Source organism: Mixophyes fleayi, chromosome 2 (assembly GCF_038048845.1).
Source record: "Mixophyes fleayi isolate aMixFle1 chromosome 2, aMixFle1.hap1, whole genome shotgun sequence".
Classification (NCBI taxonomy): Eukaryota; Metazoa; Chordata; class Amphibia; order Anura; family Limnodynastidae; genus Mixophyes; species Mixophyes fleayi.
Window position 1 is genome coordinate 501,266 of NC_134403.1, and position 18,015 is coordinate 519,280.

Consider the following 18,015-nt stretch of genomic DNA (forward strand, 5'->3'; position numbering starts at 1 on the left):
TCTTCTTTGAATGCTTTCCTTCACCATAGGGATTATTCCTTGGGTAAGGTGGCAAAAATCTCTGGTTAGGTTTACTCCTTCAGTGGGATTGCAGACAAATATATCTGGATCCTACCTTTTGGTTAATAAGGACCACCAGGGAATCTCTCAGCTGATTACAGAATCAAAAACTAAGAGAACAGCAGCTAGATAATATGACAGGAACCAGTACCAGAGGCTGGTCAGGCTGATTTCTTGTCAAAAGTAGTACAGGGTGAATGGTGACTTTACAAAAAGTAATTACACACAAATATTCTGGAAACACGGGCAGTCTGGAATGCAGTTCAGTCCTTTCATCTTCTCTTACAGGGAAAGTGTCATGGTATTCTCAGATGACAGGAATGTACACTATATGGATAAAAGTATTCAGACGCTTGACCATTACACTAACAGGGACCGTAATGACTTTGTATTCAAATACATGTACTTTAATATGGAGTTGGTCCCCCTTTTCGCAGTGATAACAGCTTCCACTCTTCTTGGAAGGCTCCACAAGATGTTGGAGTGTTTCTGTAGGAATTTGTGCCCATTCATTCTGTAGAGCGTGTATGACATCAGGCACTGATGTTGGACGAGAAGACCTAGCTCGCAATCTCCTTTCCAGTTCATCCCAAAGGTGTTCAATGGGGTTGAGGTCCGGGCTCTGTGCGGCCAGTCAAGTTCTTCCACATTGAACTCATCAAACCATGTCTTGGTAGTCCTTGCTTTGTGCACTGGAGCACAGTCTTGTTGGAATAGAAAAGGGTCTTCCCCAAACTCTTGCCACAAAGGTGGAAGAATAGCATTGTCCAAAATGACTTGGTATGCTGAGGCATTAAGATTGACCTTCATGGGAGATAAGGGGCCTAGCCCAAACCCTGAAAAACATACCCATACCATTATACCTCCTCCACCAAACTTCACAGTTGGCATAATGCAGTCAGGCAGGTAATGTTTTCCCGGCATCCGCCAAACCCAGACTCGCCCATCTGACTGACCAACAGAGAAGCGTGATTCATCACTCCACAGAACACATTTCCACTGCTCCACAGTCCAGGATCGGTGTGCTTTACACCACTCCATCCGACGCTTGGCATTGGTCTTGGTGATTTGAGGCTTGCATGTAGCTGCTCGGCCATGGAAACCCATTCCATTAAGCTCCCGCCGCACAGTTTTTGTGCTTATATTAATGCCAGTGGAAGTTCACAACTCTTCAGCTATGGATTCAGTAGAGCGTTGGTGACTTTTACGCAGCATGCGCCTTAGCAGTAATTAGCCCCGCTCTGTGATTTTATGTGGTCTTCCACTTCATAGCTGAGTTGTTGTTGTTCCTAATTGCTTCCATTTTCTAATAACATCACTTACAGTTGACTGTGGAATATCCAGCGGGGATGACATTTCACAAACGGTCTTATTGCAAAGGTGGCATCTATCACAGTACCACGCTGGAAGTCACTGAGCTCTTCAGAACGACCCATTTTGTATCACAAATGTTTGCAAATGGAGACTGCATAGCTGGTGCTTGATTCTAACACCTCTGGCAACGGGTCTAATTGAAACAGCTCAATTCAATATTTAACAGGTGTGGCCAAATACTTTAGCCCATATAGTGTAGCATTTCATGTGGCGGTCTGACAGAATGCCATACCTGATTATCACAGCCTGGAGAATGGACTCTCCATATTACAGTTGCTAGCAAAAAGTTCAGCCACACTCAAGTAGATCTAATGGAGACAAGTCAACACCAAAGTACCCAGGTTGTTCTCTTTCCGCAAGATTCCAGGAACAGAAGGGATAGTTGGGGATTGCAAGAGCATCTAAGATATGTCTTCCCTCCATTTCTTCTCACCTTGCACCCTGAAAAAGATTTAAAAAAAGAAAAATCTGTAGTCATCATAGCAATATTTCCAGTCTGGCCACCACACCCATGGTTTGCGGTAGCTTGAGAAACGTGTCAGGAGCAACCGTGGCCTCTACCTCTTCCATCAGACCTCCTACACTAAAGCCCAACTCTTCATTTAAATCCAAAAGCGCTATCTTCGATGGCATAGAGATTGAATGGTCACTTCTCAGAAAGGAATATCAGACAATGTGATTGGCACACTCCTATAGGCAAAGGAAAATATTTATTATGTGGTCTATTATAACATTTGTAAGATATTCATCATGTGGTGTGAGCCTAAAGTGGATTCAGCTTCGGATAATCTATTTCCTTCAGGGTGGCCTTGGCAAAGCTCTCGCCTTCTTAACTGTAAAGATACAGGTGTCTTACTGGAGACCAAGTTAGCTTCAAAAGCTAGCTTTATTTTAAACCGTAAACATAATTGTATTTTGTACGAAGTCTTTTGTGGCACCATGGGGATCTCAAATTAGTTCTCAAGACTCTGATGTCTGATCCTTTTGAACCTTTACAATAGGTTTTCCTAAGATGGCTTACATTGAAGGAGATATATCTAGTGGCAATTACTTCGACCATTAGAATTCGAGAGCTAAAAGCTTTGTGGGGCAAAGAACCCTTTCTGATTATCTACACAGATAACGTAGTAGTAAGGACTAATCGAGCTTACTTATCTAAAGTGGTGTCTACTTCTCATATTACTCAAGATACAACCACTGGATTTACTGTAAATTTAAGGGGTGACCAATATTTTTAAGGTTTTTCCTCTAACACATTGGATATAGTTAGAGCAATCATTGTGCATTTATCTAGAACAAAGGAAAGAATGTGCCCTATCCAAACAGACTCCCTCGAGATGGATCCAAGAAGTCCTTATATATGTCTAAAAGATAAAGTGACTGTGGCAGGATCACTTAGGGTTAAATAACTTATTGTATGAATTTATTTAAAGGAAATAGCGCAGGGCGCTTATTTATATAATTGCAGATGTACTGGTTTTGTTGTATTGTGTGGCACTTTGTACAGAAACATTCATTTCTGAGGTATATGTCTAATGCAATAAGAAATTGTGTAGCTTTGACAGGAAGTCCTCATTAAGGTTATTAAGTCTATTCATGTGAGTAAGGAACATGTCTTTTTTTTTTTTTTTTTTTTTTGTTTAGTCTAAATGCGCCACAGGAGGTCGTTACTGTTGTTCCTGAGTGGCCTTTTGTGCATAATGTTAGAACCTGTCTGAACATTGTAAATAGCAAGTGATGTAGGATATCACAGATAAGTGTAAGTTTTGTTAAGTATAAATTGCATTTAAATCCATGTTTGGGGAAACATATTGCATCTTGATAATAAAAATAACTTAAACTTCTTGGGGCCAGCAAAGAGATCAGGGGGCTGGCTTACCCCATGCTAGGCTGTGTCCAAAACTATAAAACAGCACTGGTTTGTACTGAAATGTATCATTATTATTGTTCCATCTGACTTTCTGATCACTTGTACCTTCAACCAGTGTGAACTGTCCTTCACAGGACACTTGAGTTAAATGAACAAACCTGGCTTCAAGACCTGCTTTGACAACTTCTTCCCTGCCGTATTTCCTGTGACCTACAGTTTAGACCCAAATCTAATCCATTTCCAGCTGTTCTGAGGTTTGGACCCAACTTTCCAGTACTACTGCTCAGTGTGATAGGCAAGGTTGAATCCAATTCACAGCAACCCTGATATAGGGAAGAGTGGAAGAGTTCAGGGGTACCAGCCCAGGTGCACCAGCAAGGGGGTACACTAGCAGCAACAGTTACCCAGAAGGAACGCGATTCTGGATGCACTGAAGGAGTCCAGTGATGGCAGCAGTTTGAGCCCCTCCCACTGTGGTTAGAGAGCACATTTGGGATGAAGACAGGGAACGGTGGCAAAGTAAGCCCAGCCCGTTTACAGCAAGAACAGACGGGGTGGCATAGGCGGTCCATACTGTCACAGTGACGTAAGGTGCCGGAATTCCTGAAAGCTCACTCAACTAGAATAATGACGTCATTTTTGGTCATGCAGGGCTCAGGCTTCAACAGTGGATCTTTGCAGTGCAGCAGGATTGACATCTGTTCATACCTTCACCCTACATTATCTACTGGATGTAATGTAAGCTGAATTACAGTTTGGGAGACCTATTCTCCACATGGTTACTTCATAAAATTGCCTTTGATTATGCAGCATAAATGGCTGATCTGGTGTTTGTTACCCTCCCTTCTCCTATTTGTTGATTGCACCCCATTGTAATGGCTGCCATGGAGTTTTCGCCTCTTTTATAGTAGGGGTACAATATTCCTAATAATGCATGAAGTAGTTTATTTATGATAAAGAAATTAAAACATTTTGAGGTCTTAAATGCAATTGGGCTAAATAATGTTTTATTATGCTTAATTTTTCATTTCTGTTAAAAAAAAAAAAAAAATGTTAACCTGCACACAGCTGTGTCTTAAAACGTAAACAATTTTAATTGTTTGATTCCAATAACAATGAACTAGTTCTATTCTCCCCCTCGTTTTATTTCCAGGGAGCTCGTTCCTTCCTGCAACATCTGCATTTGGTGCTGGACTTTATTCTATTGCGGTTTACGGTGGCCTAGTACTTTTCGGATTTCTCCTTTTGGCTGACACGCAGAGAGTCATCAAACAAGCTGAGACCACTCCCATGTATGGAATGGTAAAATTTGACCCTATCAATTCGTAAGTATTTTAATACACCGTGTGATCACCTTTATTGTATCTCAACTCCTGCTCAAGTCCTTCCAACTCATTCCTCCTTGGCTGTATTGCTGTCCAACTTTTCTGAGTTCAACATAAGGAGGCGTTTTGATTTCATATTGCATTATATATATATATATATATATAAACAGCTGTTCACATAGGGTTGTGAACGTAAGTGTCAAGCTATAAAAGCCTGTAACTCTCATTTTGTAATGAGTCACATACATGCTGACTTAAAAAACAAACTACTTTTTATTTTTATTTTTTCTAGTTAAGAAAACCTTAAATCTTGAGAGAGCTTGTGGAGTCAAAAAAGCAAACAAAAACAAATCCCTAAAACTATGAGGCATTTCACTGATCAGAGTCTCACAAACAAAATAGGATTTTACATACCCCCTCTTGCAAGTGGATCAAATTAATGTTATATCTTGGGCCACATCCCTGCAGCAGGAAATTCATGTGTTGCAGCAGTGATTCTAATTCATATTTGTCATGTGATGTCACTGGTGCTTGAACTTGTGTCTTTAATTGCAAATCAGTTGACAGTTCGTGTAAGGTCTAAGAAGCGAAGTGTTTCTTTCCTGAGAGACTGTTGCAGAAGCATCTAGCATGGATCAGCAGCTTCTGCTAATGGACAGTTCAATTTCTTTGATTAAATAATACTTTCTTATTCAGTATTACACTATTTGGAGTTCTTGCTCTACTCTATTTTTAAGTAGTGTTTGTTTATTTTACTTCACTCATCTTATTTGGGGGACACTGCTCTACCTTGGAGTATAGGGGTTGCTGTGGTGAGTGTAACTACAACTTCCTCTAAAGTTTGTTTGGACTCTACCCTTTACGCCTCTCCACTGTGAGTCCTAAGTTGTTTTAATTGGTGCCTTCTTTAATATCTGAAGCTTAGGCAGAGCTATAATGGTGACTAAAGAGTGTGGGCATAAACATCTCTTCCCTGCAACTCCCGCCTCTCATTTAAATGGTCAGCGGGCAGATCGGTCACGGGGATCTCATGGCACGAGCACTCAGCTGCCTGCTCACCAGACTGCATTTCTGGATTGGTGGTACCTGTCTTCACAGCCCCAATCCCTTCTGATAAGACTGGGACGGGGCTTGTCTGGTCCACCCGGGCTGCCAGATCCTGAATCTAGGACCTCCAGTGTCCGGGAATAACAGGCAGATGGGGGCCATGTAAAGATGAGCCCTACACTAGGAATCAACATAGCTAGGGGACTTGTGCTATGGACATGTCTGGATTGGCCCATCAGGGGAAGTGATTTTCTTTCCCATCAGTATAGCAACTTTCCCTTATCAGGCTTTTGCAGAACAAATCCTGCCAGAAATCAGTCTGCTGATCGCCTCTGCAATACCTGTAGCCTCTCTATCCTGTGCGGTCTATTGATTTTAAATCGCTCAATAGTAGTGACCTGTCTAAGGTATGGATGACCAAGGTTCAGTTCCTGTATGTTACTTATTTTATATCTCACTTTGGGAATTGTTTTAGTATTTGATATATAGAAGAGTGGTTGAGTACTGCTACTATTGTCACTGTACTCCTTATTTAGCCATTGTGTTCAGTCACTGTACTCTTATTACTAATTCTACATTGGGTACTGAATACACTATGGTGTCAGACTGCATTATCACCTTAACATTGTATTGGGCCATTATGCTGTAGATGTAGATGTTCATAGAATGGATATATGTATATTCCTTGTATGCTTATTCACTCCTTTTCCTAGATTGTTGCAACAGGATGGACCTCCTATGCCACCCTGTCTGTTGTATTACTGGGACCGGATGGGCTTGCCTTGCCACTGTCCCCTTTCTTTATCCCAATTGTACCCCTCTTGTCGCAGTAGGAGGTGTTGATCAGAATCAATAGTTAACTTTAGGATGTAATATATCCTTTAACTGTGGCGCTAATGCAATTTAAGTTTTATCAAAATTTACATAAATCTCCTGATTTCCTGAAACTTGGTGTTAAGTTTCCTATATTACCTGACTCCTGCCTTAGACTAGGTACACACTAAAAAACTTTAGAACAATCTGTTCTCAGGAACTATTTTATGGACGACTGAAGTCTGGATCAGTCTGCTGATTCCGGTGTACACACTACAGAAGATTTACCATTGATCTGTGCTCTGTAAGTGTCATGAGTTAGCATGCTGCCCAGCAGGTCCCTTCCAGGCCATCATGTGTCAGGCTGTTGTGTGACGTTACAGCATGCCCCCGCTCTCCTGCGGGGTCCGGTTGTTACATAGCCACATTATCGTTCAGTTCATTGTATTAACCCCTGGACTGCTAGCAAGGCGTGCTGTAGGTCCCTCTTACAGTCTGGTACAGTGGGTGCACTCAGAAGATATGAGGGTAGATCGAGAAATGAGAGATATTTAAGGAGTCCTCAGTATGGCAGGTAACAAGGGTTAAATGCTTACACACAATATTGTACGTCTGAGAAATGTTAGCAGGTGTGTGGAAGAGGATGCACACGTCGCTCTGAGCGGCGCTGAAGATTAGTCGTTTGAATGAATTTCATTAATTTTCCATGCTACATTCAAGTGAATCATTTCTATCTTCAGGCATCCATGAAACAAACGACAGCCCAATGTTATATCCATGATCTACGCATAGTCACTCACAAATGCAGCAATGGACAATATACCATCAGTTTTAATCAGTCTTTTCTCTGTGCTTTTTTAGGGTTAAATTCGAGTGAACAGTAGGGTGGGGTGGGGATGGATGGAAAGCAGGCATTCTCTATGCTGGCTTTCTTGTACATGCGGTTACTGTCAAAGCTGTGAGTAGAGCTTGAAGGAGCTGCGACGATGCTGCAGGGGGACCGTGGAGAGATGCAGGCTGCATGGAGCACCAGTTGCATGTGAGTTCAGAGGCTGGATGACCCTAAGCTTGATTTCACTGGAGCCACTTGTCACACATCTGCAGCAAACGGGCATGTCTGATAGTGACAGAGCACAGGGACAGTGACTGACGGGAAGATCCATGAGGATTCATGTGCTGGCATCAGTATTTCTGTAAAGTAGGGACTATGGAAGCGGTTAAGTCTTAACTCCAGTCCCTCCTGGGGTGATTTAATACCAGCATTCAGGAAATGAGTTTGAGTCTCTTGGGTAGGAACAGTGCAGACAGGGAGAGGACAACGAACATGTATTGAGACCTGTCACACTGAGATCCACTATTGGCTGACAGTCGTGTATGTGCATACATACTGCAAGCTCGGAGGGTGATTGGGAGGAAAATATTAAACAGTATGACCAACCAAATTAGACAATGGCTGGATGATATCGTGTAAGTGTGTATACTTACACGATGATCTAAAGTCGTCCCAAACAGTCGGATGCCGGTTGATTGGAGGTTTTTCATGCAATCATGGGGCTAGTGTGCACCTAGCCTTAGAGAGATAGAAAGTCTAATTACCCCCTCCTGTCTTTCAGGCTAAACAGACGTGTTGGCCAGAGAGTTGAAAAGGTCTAATTAACATGAGATTAGCTGCTTTAAGGGAGTCACAGAAAATAAAATTCTCTCCTGGCACTGTTTCAGCAATAAATACATTTCATATACAAAAGTGCACACAATATAATAAAAATCTGTACATTTGCAATTATATAAACTAGCGCACTACGCTTATTATTCAAATCAATTTCTACAATAAATTATTACTATGTGATCCAGCCACAATTGTGTTTTAGAGTATAATTCTCTCTTGCTCATGCCAGAACAAGCTACTGTTTCCAGATCCAGGACTGCTGGAGGAAAGGCTACTGTGCGTTTCACATGTTCCAAATACCAGGCAAAGTTACCATATGGGTGTTCGAAACAAGGTTTCCTCTGTGTAGTTTGTGTATCTAAGGACTGATGCTCATGCATGACTGGGGAGGATGCACTAGAGATGGCAGAGGCTGCCTGGGCAAGGATTGCTAGCACAGTCCATAATGGAACTAACAAGGCGTGCAGCGCGTCCCATGGAGGTAAGTAAACGCGCTCCTCCCTAGAGACTACAGCAGTGGATCCTCCTCAATGTGTACCAGATCCTATACCAGTAGTTCAGAAGCCTCCTTGGGTCCAAAACTTTTGAGTATCTGACTTAATTGTAAGGTTGTTAGAGACTTGTCACCAAACAAATCTTTCAAGTGTCAAAGATCCGCCCAGGTCCACTTTCTTGGAAATTCTGAATTTGAACCATCCTCTTAGGATGAAGGGGAGATTCTGGGAGGACTAACTGAGTGTCAGAAACTTACCTGTCCTTGCTCTAGCATCGTCCCTGCATGTGCTGCTGTTTGGAGCTTGTCGGGTCACATGACTCGCCTGTCAGGACAGGTTTTTCATATCCCTTCCTCTACATAAACTCTGCTCTGACACTTGTCCTGTGTCAGAGCAACTTGGTTGCAGTGCATCTCACTCCTTTTGCTGCTCCCTGTGTCTGTGCTTCAGCTTTACTCACATTGAGAGATTCTCTGCTGGATCTCCTATGTAGCAAACCTTGCCTGTCTGACTATTCTCTGCCTGATTGCCTGTGTACGCTCACCTGAACCTCTCTTTTCCATAGTACTGCATGCTGAGGCAGCCCAGATGCCCAAGACCTGCAGCAAAGTCCATTCTACCCCACGGCTGTTCTTGGTTAATACTGGGAAACTTGTTGGATTCTGCACATCTGGCCTGCCAGCACTAATCAGGATTAGTACGGGCACCCACCTATCTTTGGCACTTGTAATAATGAGGACCTGACCGTTTGGGAGGATGACTCCTTTAGTACTCCTCAGACTGTTAAGGAACTGGTGGTAGCATTTCAACAAATTCTCAATATCCAGGATTCAGAGTAGCCTGTGGCTTGGAATGTTTATTATTCAAAAGGATCAGGAAGCAGGCCATTATTTTCTATCCTTTGGGTGAGGCCCGGCAAAAACATAGATAGGAAGTTTTCAAATGCCACAGAGATTCTGGCTCACGTCACCGTTTTGGGAAAATGGAAGAATCTACCTGAGCGGATGCTTCTATTGCCCTCTTACAAAATCCACCATTATTCATTATCTAAACACTGCTTCCTTATAGGGCAGCATGGATAGAAAATGTGGAAGGATTTTGCAATCTATCTTTGTTTCTTTGCAGTAGCAGCCATTCCCTCACTCTGGTTTAGACTTTGAGGCAGATACAAAAGAACACTGGAAGACTTTTAATTGATGGGACTGTCTGTTAGGCTGCTGGCCCTGATCACCAACCCACAGAACTAGATGACGGAGATCTTCGCCTATAGCAGCCGGCTTTCCCTTAGAGCTTGACGCGCTCACCGGTACTCGGATGCCCCCAGGACTTGGCTCCACGTGTAGTGTGGGTTGGTAATGCAGGACCACAGCGGCAGGCCAGGAGACTGGTAGAAAGCAGCGGGTAGTCAAAACGATAGCCAAGGTCAAGGGTCACGAGCAAACCGGATAGTTGGTAAACACGCCGGGGGTCGGGGTCGCGGGCTAGGTAGCAGGGTCCAAAGTACAAGCCGAAAGGGTCCGGGTCACAAGAAACAACAGGCAGGGTCCAAATCCAGGCAAGGGGTCATACACAGGCAATCCAACAGAGTATCCACAGGACAGGAACAAGGAGCAGAGCAGGTCAGCAGAACTGGTAACAGTAAGCTATAACCGGCAGTGAGGCTGCAGACCTCACTGCCTTGCCTTAAATACAGAAGGCCACCAATCAGAGCCTAGCTCTGAATCATACACAGCCTCCTGTAATGATTACATTAATCAGCCCACAGGCTGTACTTATTTGCACGCATGCGCCTGGTTACCAGCACCGCCAGGACGCAGCGCCACACGAGAAGCGTCAAGGCAACGGCCGGGCAGGACCCGGAAATGACGTCCCGGTCGTCAAGATGACAGCCGGGACGCCAGAGGGCACCAGAAGCGAGCCGCGGTGGCTGTGAGTACCGCCGCGACTCGTGACACTGTCCTTTTCATGCGAGGACAAGTTCCTTTCTCCCACTCTATGCTTCAAAAGGCCAGATATCCAGGTCCGTCCAGATCACACAGGCAAGGACAATAGGAATGTTTCAATAATATTTTTGTTACACAATATCAATATACAGTGCAAAACAGTAATAAATGATGTACAATAACACATTAACAATAGCCAGGTGAACACCCCCTAGTTCTGACCCTCACCCACACAGTCTCTGAACGATGCAGCTTCTCGAGTGAAGTTATTTCCAGCTTCACAGGTAATATTTCAGTCTTGAGATCCAAGATGCTTGGTCATGTTACCCTCTACCAGTCATAGGAGCCTGATACCCAGTGTCCCTACTCTTGCAGGCTCACCGGGTTATCAGATTCACGGGTTCTCCCAATGGAGGCAGCAACACAGAATAATAGTGCAGATCAGCAGTACAGTAAAACAGCCGCACACTCCGATCTGATAGAGGCCTTAAACTCCAACACCAGAATCCCAGAGTTTCACACTGTTGGGAACAGCATGTTAGAACCTTAGCAGGTAGAAGAATGCCTGTGCTAATTCTGATTGACGCAGACCAGGGGTGTGGAGTCTAACGAGTTCCCCGGTATTCACCAAGAACTGCCACAAGACAGGATGGACTTTGCTGCTGAGAACTCACGGGTTGCGTCCCCTGGACTGCCTCAGAATGCAACACTATGGCACGATGAGGAGTATACAGGAAAAATAGCAGACAGCTGATCAGGCTGGAATTAGGAATACGGTTGCTCAGGCAGAAAATAGTCAGACAGGCTGGGATCTGGCACACAGGAGATCAAGCAGGAATACACTCACAGGGAGCAAGGTTGAAGCACAGGTAACTGTAAGGAGTCGGAGCACCTTAGTTGCTGAGCTTCTGACACAGGACAAGTGCCAGAGCAGGGTTTAAGTAGAGGGAGAAGTTTGAAAAACCTAATATTGTTTATAGAGGGGACCCACACTTTTTTTTTTTTTTTCTTTTTTTGCATTATACAGTCGGCGACTATACAGCTGCCTGACCCACTCCCATTGATGCTGGCAGTGTGACTGTTACAATTTTCAGTGTCAGCAATCACACTGTCGTAATCTTATTGTGTAGGCATTTTTTACATACAGGTATTTCGGGTGTCTGAATTAATTACGTGTCACTGTTTATAACGTTCGGCTCTTCCTTCTCGTCTCATTTACGTGTCGGCATTTTACTGTCACTCTTATTGGTTTCTGCATTTTCGTAATATGAATTTTGTACTGCACCTGTGGGTGCACGTTTTTGTTTTTGTTTTTTTTTGTTTTTTTTCTTTTGTGCATATTAACTTTGATACTTTTTAAATTGTGTCTCCTAATGTATATATAAAAAATGCTTATGCAGTTTAAAACCTAATAAACACAACTTCTCCATTGTTTTACAGGTGCTTGCAAATTTACACCGACACCCTGAACATTTTTATCCGTGTAGCCATGATGCTGGCGGGAGGTGGGAGTAAGCGGAAATGAACCTGTGAGCTCTCACATTCTCTTATTAGTAATCTCCTCATGGACCATCAATATATGCTGAATCTTGTTTATATTGTGTATTAGAACCATAATTAAGTTAATAGAATCTATTCTAAAAGCTTTTCTCTGAATAAACCCACAACCCATGTGTAGTAATTTTAGCACAGGAGTAAAGAATGGTACATAACCATTAATCTTCAGCACTGATTTGTTTGTAATTACCGATGTGCAACACATATTTTTGAACCATGTAATAGTTTTAAAGCTTTTTTTGCTGTTGCAAAAGCACATCATTAATACCAATCTCTGAGACTACATTTTATTTTATCCCTTTAAATTTTGTGGAGTGGATTTGAAGAGCGAAGATCTAAATTATATTGCACAGGTACGATCGGCTTTCATGCAGATGTTATGTGTGAAATATACCTAGCACTACTTGTCCCACCGTTGCTCAATCTGGTTGACCATATAGAATTTCTAAATAGGTGACATATCTAGCATATGTGATTCAGGGTGTTTGCTTCATAGTGATTTCATATATTCTATTTGCAATTTTTCCCAAATGTGTGTTTTCTGTTCTCTTTGGGAAGTTATGTATTTAAGTTATGAAAGAAAACTTTTCAGAAAGCTGCAGGTACTTTATTTTATCTCCAAATGTAAGTCCTCTTTTTAGAGGTAATTTGAAACTATAAGTGAAATAAATAATGACATAGGGCCTGATTCATTAAGGATCTTAACTTGAGAAACTTCTTATTTCAGTCTCCTGGACAAAACCATGTTACAATGCAAGGGGTGCAAATTAGTATTCTGTTTTGCACATAAGTTAAATACTGCCTGTTTTTTTCATGTAGCACACAAATATCAACTTTAATTTTCAGTGTACAAATAAGCTATCAAGTATTTGTGTGCTACATGAAAAAAACAGTCCGTATTTAACTTATGTGCAAAACAGAATACTAATTTGCACCCCTTGCATTGTAACATGGTTTTGTCCAGGAGACTGAAATAAGAAGTTTCTCAAGTTAAGATCCTTAATGAATCAGGCCCACAGATTTCATCTTTGTTTTAAGAGCAGCAAAGATGAGCAACAAAGAAATGTACTTTAGTATGTATTTGTTATGCACAGCACTTCATTGGTGGGTTTGTTTAGGAGATGACTTTTGTACATCTAACTTGTGTAATTTCCTACCAAGATAAAGTTCTTAGTATCTCTAAAATCAATTTTTGTTTAGTATTTTATTTTAAGGATGTCTATTTTTATTTTGCTTATCTGGTTATATTCTAGCTAGTGTAACCTTAAATCCATATGAATGCAAAATACAATTCCCTGGCGCTCCACCACAGTATGAAATGTAAATGTATACAAGTTTAATAAACAAATACAAACACTGGTATGACTCTGTTCAGAGTTAAATAACACAACAAGGAACAGATTATAACCATATTTGAACCATTTCTACACTGATGGATATCAAAGAAATAGTAGATGTAAAAGATTATACAAGTGTCATCATTTTAGATAATTACATAATGTTCAATAGTGTTAAAATGAAATAGTCCTGTTATAGGTCTGGCGGAGATACCTATCATACATTGACTAATGTCCCGAAAGATTTTGGTTGTTGGCTAAAAAAAACAAATTTGCATCCAAAATAGATCAGACAGCGCTTGGTTATTTTTCTATATCTTAAATCCATATAACACCACTACGCTATTCACAGGCATCATCTGGAAAACTTGTATTGATCTGCACCTCTTGGGGTATGTAATGATAAATGTGAGTCTGATTTATTGTGGGTTAGGGTTGGGGTGAGGGTTAGGGGGTTGGGTTAGGGTAGGGTGAGGGTTAGGGTGATTAGGGTTAGGGTGACCTCGACATGTTAGGGCTGACAGGGTTAGGGCTGACAGGGTTAGGGCTGACAGGGTTAGGGTGTTGGGATTAGGGTGAGGGGTTGGGGGTAGGGGTTAGGGTTGTTAGGGGTTAGGGTTAGTCAGGACATATTAGGGTTGGGGTTAGGTTAGTTTAGTGTTAGTGTCATATTAGGGTTATTAGGGTTAGGGTCATATTAGGGGTTAGGGTTAGTGGGTTAGGGTTATTTAGGGTTGGGTTAGGGTTAGGGCTATTAGGGTTATTAGGGTTAGGGTCATATTAGGGGTTAGGGTTAGTGGGTTAGGGTTATTTAGGGTTGGGTTAGGGTTAGGGCTATTAGGGTTATTAGGGTTAGGGTCATATTAGGGGTTAGGGTTAGTGGGTTAGGGTTATTTAGGGTTGGGTTAGGGTTAGGGCTATTAGGGTTAGGGGGTAGGGTTAGGGCTATTAGGGTTATTGGGTAGGGTTGGGTTAGGGGTTAGGGATATAGGGGTGAGGGTTGGGGTAGGGGTTAGGGTTAGTCTGGACATAATAGGGTTGGAGTTAGGGTTAGGGGTTTCGGTTAGGGTTATTAGGGGTTAGGGTTAGGACATATTAGGTGTTAGGGTTTTTGGGTTAGGGTTAAGGGTTAGGTTAGATGTTAGGGAAATTAGGGTTAGATGTTGGGGTTAGGGATGTTAGGGTAAGGGATGTTAGTGTTAGGGTTAGGGATATTAGGGTTATTAGGGTTGGGGGTAGGGTTAGGGCCCGGACATGTTAGGGCTTAGGGCTATTAGGGTTAGGATGTTAGGGTTAGTCCACTAGGGTTAGGGTTTGGACATGTTAGGGTTATTAGGGTAGAGGTTAGGGTTAGGGATATATTAGGGTTAGGGTAGGCTTAGGGCCTGGACATATTGGGGGTTAGGACATGTTAGGGGTTAGGGCTATTAGGGTTATTAATGTTAGGGTTAGGAGTAGGGTTTGGGTTAGGGGGTTGGGTTAGGGTTAGGGATTGGGGTTAGGGTTAGGAATATTAGGGTTAGGTATATTAGGGTTAGGGTTGTGGGTTAGGGGGTTGGGGTTAGGGGTATTAGGGTTAAGGGTTAGGGTATTAGGGGTTAGGGTTATTAGGGCTATTAGGGTTAGGGATATTGGGGTTAGGGGGGTTAGAGGTTAGGGGTTAGGGTTTAGGGTTATTAAGGTTAGGGGTTAGGGTTATTAGGGTTAGTGGGTTAGGGTTTGAGGGTTAGTGGGTTAGGGTTTGGGGGTTAGGGTTAGGGTTTGGGGGTTAGGGTTCGGACATATTAGGGTTGGGGTTAGGGGTTTAGGGTTAGGACATTAGGGGGTTAGGGTTTTAGGGTTAGGGTTTAGGGTTAGGCGACCCTGGCCGAAGGGTTAGGGTCCCGGGTTAGGGTGAGCGCCTCCGTCCTGGACATATCACTCCAGGCCAGGCTGTCGGTTTCCACCTGCGGCCAAGCTTCCGGTTTGTACTTTCGCGTCGGAAGCCCCCGGGCGGGGGGATCCAGGGTTAGGGTCCCGATTTAGGGTTAGGGTTAGGGTGAGCGTCTCCGTCCCGGACATATTAGGCAACCCTGGCAGAAGGGAACGAGAACGGCAGAGTGAGCGGAAACAGCTTGGCCGGACGCCCGGCGCTGGGAAAAGGGTCGAGCGCCTCCTCCTCCTCCTTTCAGAAAATAGCTTGGCCGGACGCCGGGACGCCGGCAGGGAGGTGAGCACCGCACCCCAGGACCCCGGCGCAAGCCCTTCGGTTCAATCCACGGGAGGGAGGATGCTGTCCCCCCGTGGGCTTAATACTCCCTGGGCTTAATACTCGGGGGCCGGCGTGGACCACCCCTGGGCTTAATACTCGGGGGCCGGCATGGACCGCCCCTGGGCTTAATGGTCGGGGTACTTCCGCGTCGGAAGCCCCCGGGCCGGGGGATCTAGGGTTAGGGTTAGGCAACCCTGGCCGAAGGGTTAGGGTTAGGCGACCCTGGCCGAAGGGTTAGGGTTAGGGTTAGGCGACCCTGGCCGAAGGGTTAGGGTTAGGGACACGAATTAGGGTTAGGGTTAGGGATCCGAATTAGGGTTAGGGTTAGGCGACCCTGGCCGAAGGGTTAGGGTTAGGGACACGAATTAGGGTTAGGGTCCCGAATTAGGGTTAGGGTTAGGCACCCTGGCCGAAGGGTTAGGGTTAGGGACACGAATTAGGGTTAGGGTTAGGGACACGAATTAGGGTTAGGGTCCCGAATTAGGGTTAGGGTTAGGGTTTGGGTCCGGACATATTAGGGTTAGGGTTAGGGATATTAGGGTTAGGGTTAGCGTCAGGGTGAGCGCCTCTGTCCCGGACATATCACTCCAGGCCAGGCTGCCGTTTTCCACCCGCGGCCAAGCTGCCGGTTTGTACTTCCGCGTCGGACGCCCCTGGGCCGGGGGATCCAAGGTTAGGGTTAGGGTCCCGAGTTAGGGTTAGTGTTAGGGTTAGGGTTAGGGACCCGAATTAGGGTTAGGGTTATGGTTAGGCGTCCCTGGCCGAAGGGTTAGGGTTAGGGACACGAATTAGGGTTAGGGTTAGGGACACGGGTTAGGGTTAGGGTCCCGAATTAGGGTTAGGGTTAGGGTTTGGGTCCGGACATATTAGGGTTAGGGTTAGCGTCAGGGTGAGCGCCTCCGTCCCGGACATATCACTCCAGGCCAGGCTGCCGTTTTCCACCCGCGGCCAAGCTGCCGGTTTCTACTTCCGCGACGGACGCCCCCGGGCCGGGGGATCCAGGGTTAGGGTTAGGCGACCCTGGCCGAAGGGTTAGGGTTAGGGTTAGGGTTAGGGATCCGAATTAGGGTTAGGGTTAGGCGACCCTGGCCGAAGGGTTAGGGTTAGGCGACCCTGGCCGAAGGGTTAGGGTTAGGGACACGAATTAGGGTTAGGGATCCGGGTTAGGGTTAGGCGACCCTGGCCGAAGGGTTAGGGTTAGGGATCCGAATTAGGGTTAGGGTTAGGCGACCCTGGCCGAAGGGTTAGGGTTAGGGTTAGGGTTAGGGACCCGAATTAGGGTTAGGGTTAGGGTTAGGGACCTGAATTAGGGTTAGGTTTAGGGTTGTTAGGGTTAGGGTTAGGCGACCCTGGCCGAAGGGTTAGGGTTAGGGTCACGAATTAGGGTTAGGGTCCGGACATATTAGGGTTAGGGATATTAGGGTTAGGGTTAGCGTCAGGGTGAGCGCCTCCGTCCCGGACATATCACTCCAGGCCAGGCTGCCGTTTTCCACCCGCGGCCAAGCTGCCGTTTTGTACTTCCGCGTCGGACGCCCCCGGGCCGGGGGATCCAGGGTTAGGGTTAGGGTCCCGAATTAGGGTTAGGGTTAGGGTTAGTGTCCCGAATTAGGTTTAGGGTTAGGGTTAGGGTCCCGAATTAGGGTTAGGGTTAGGGACCCGAATTAGGGTTAGGGTTAGGGTTAGGGTTAGGGACACGAATTAGGGTTAGGGTTAGGGACCCGAATTAGGGTTAGGGTTAGGGACACGAATTAGGGTTAGGGCTAGGGACACGAATTAGGGTTAGGGTTAGGGACCCGAATTAGGGTTAGGTTTAGGGTTAGGGTTAGGGACACGAATTAGGGTTAGGGTTAGGGACACGAATTAGGGTTAGGTTTAGGGTTAGGGTTAGGGTCCCGAATTAGGGTTGGGTTAGGGTCCGGACATATTAGGGTTAGGGTTAGGGATATTAGGGTTAGGGTTAGCGTCAGGGTGAGCGCCTCCGTCCCGGACATATCACTCCAGGCCAGGCTGCCGTTTTCCACCCGCGGCCAAGCTGCCGGTTTGTATTTCCGCATCGGAAGCCCCCGGGCCGGGGGATCCAGGGTTAGGGTTAGGGTTAGGCAACCCTGGCCGAAGGGTTAGGGTTAGGGTTAGGCGACCCTGGCCGAAGGGTTAGGGTTAGGGTTAGGGATCCGAATTAGGGTTAGGGTTAGGCGACCCTGGCCGAAGGGTTAGGGTTAGGCGACCCTGGCCGAAGGGTTAGGGTTAGGGACACGAATTAGGGTTAGGGATCCGGGTA

General features: G+C 44.9%; 1 protein-coding gene across 7 annotated transcripts in view; it reads left to right on the forward strand.

Annotated features, from left to right (window-relative positions):
- The window catches only part of GHITM (growth hormone inducible transmembrane protein), a 44,187-nt gene extending 31,246 nt beyond the window's left edge, over positions 1 to 12,941 (forward strand). For all 7 annotated transcript variants that reach the window (XM_075198303.1, XM_075198306.1, XM_075198307.1 and 4 more), the window contains 2 exons: positions 4,458 to 4,629; positions 12,033 to 12,941. In XM_075198303.1, the coding sequence (XP_075054404.1) occupies positions 4,458 to 4,629; positions 12,033 to 12,117 (257 nt within the window). In that variant the 3' untranslated portion in view covers positions 12,118 to 12,941. The remainder of the gene's footprint in view (positions 1 to 4,457; positions 4,630 to 12,032) is intronic.
- Positions 12,942 to 18,015: the final 5,074 nt, after the last annotated feature.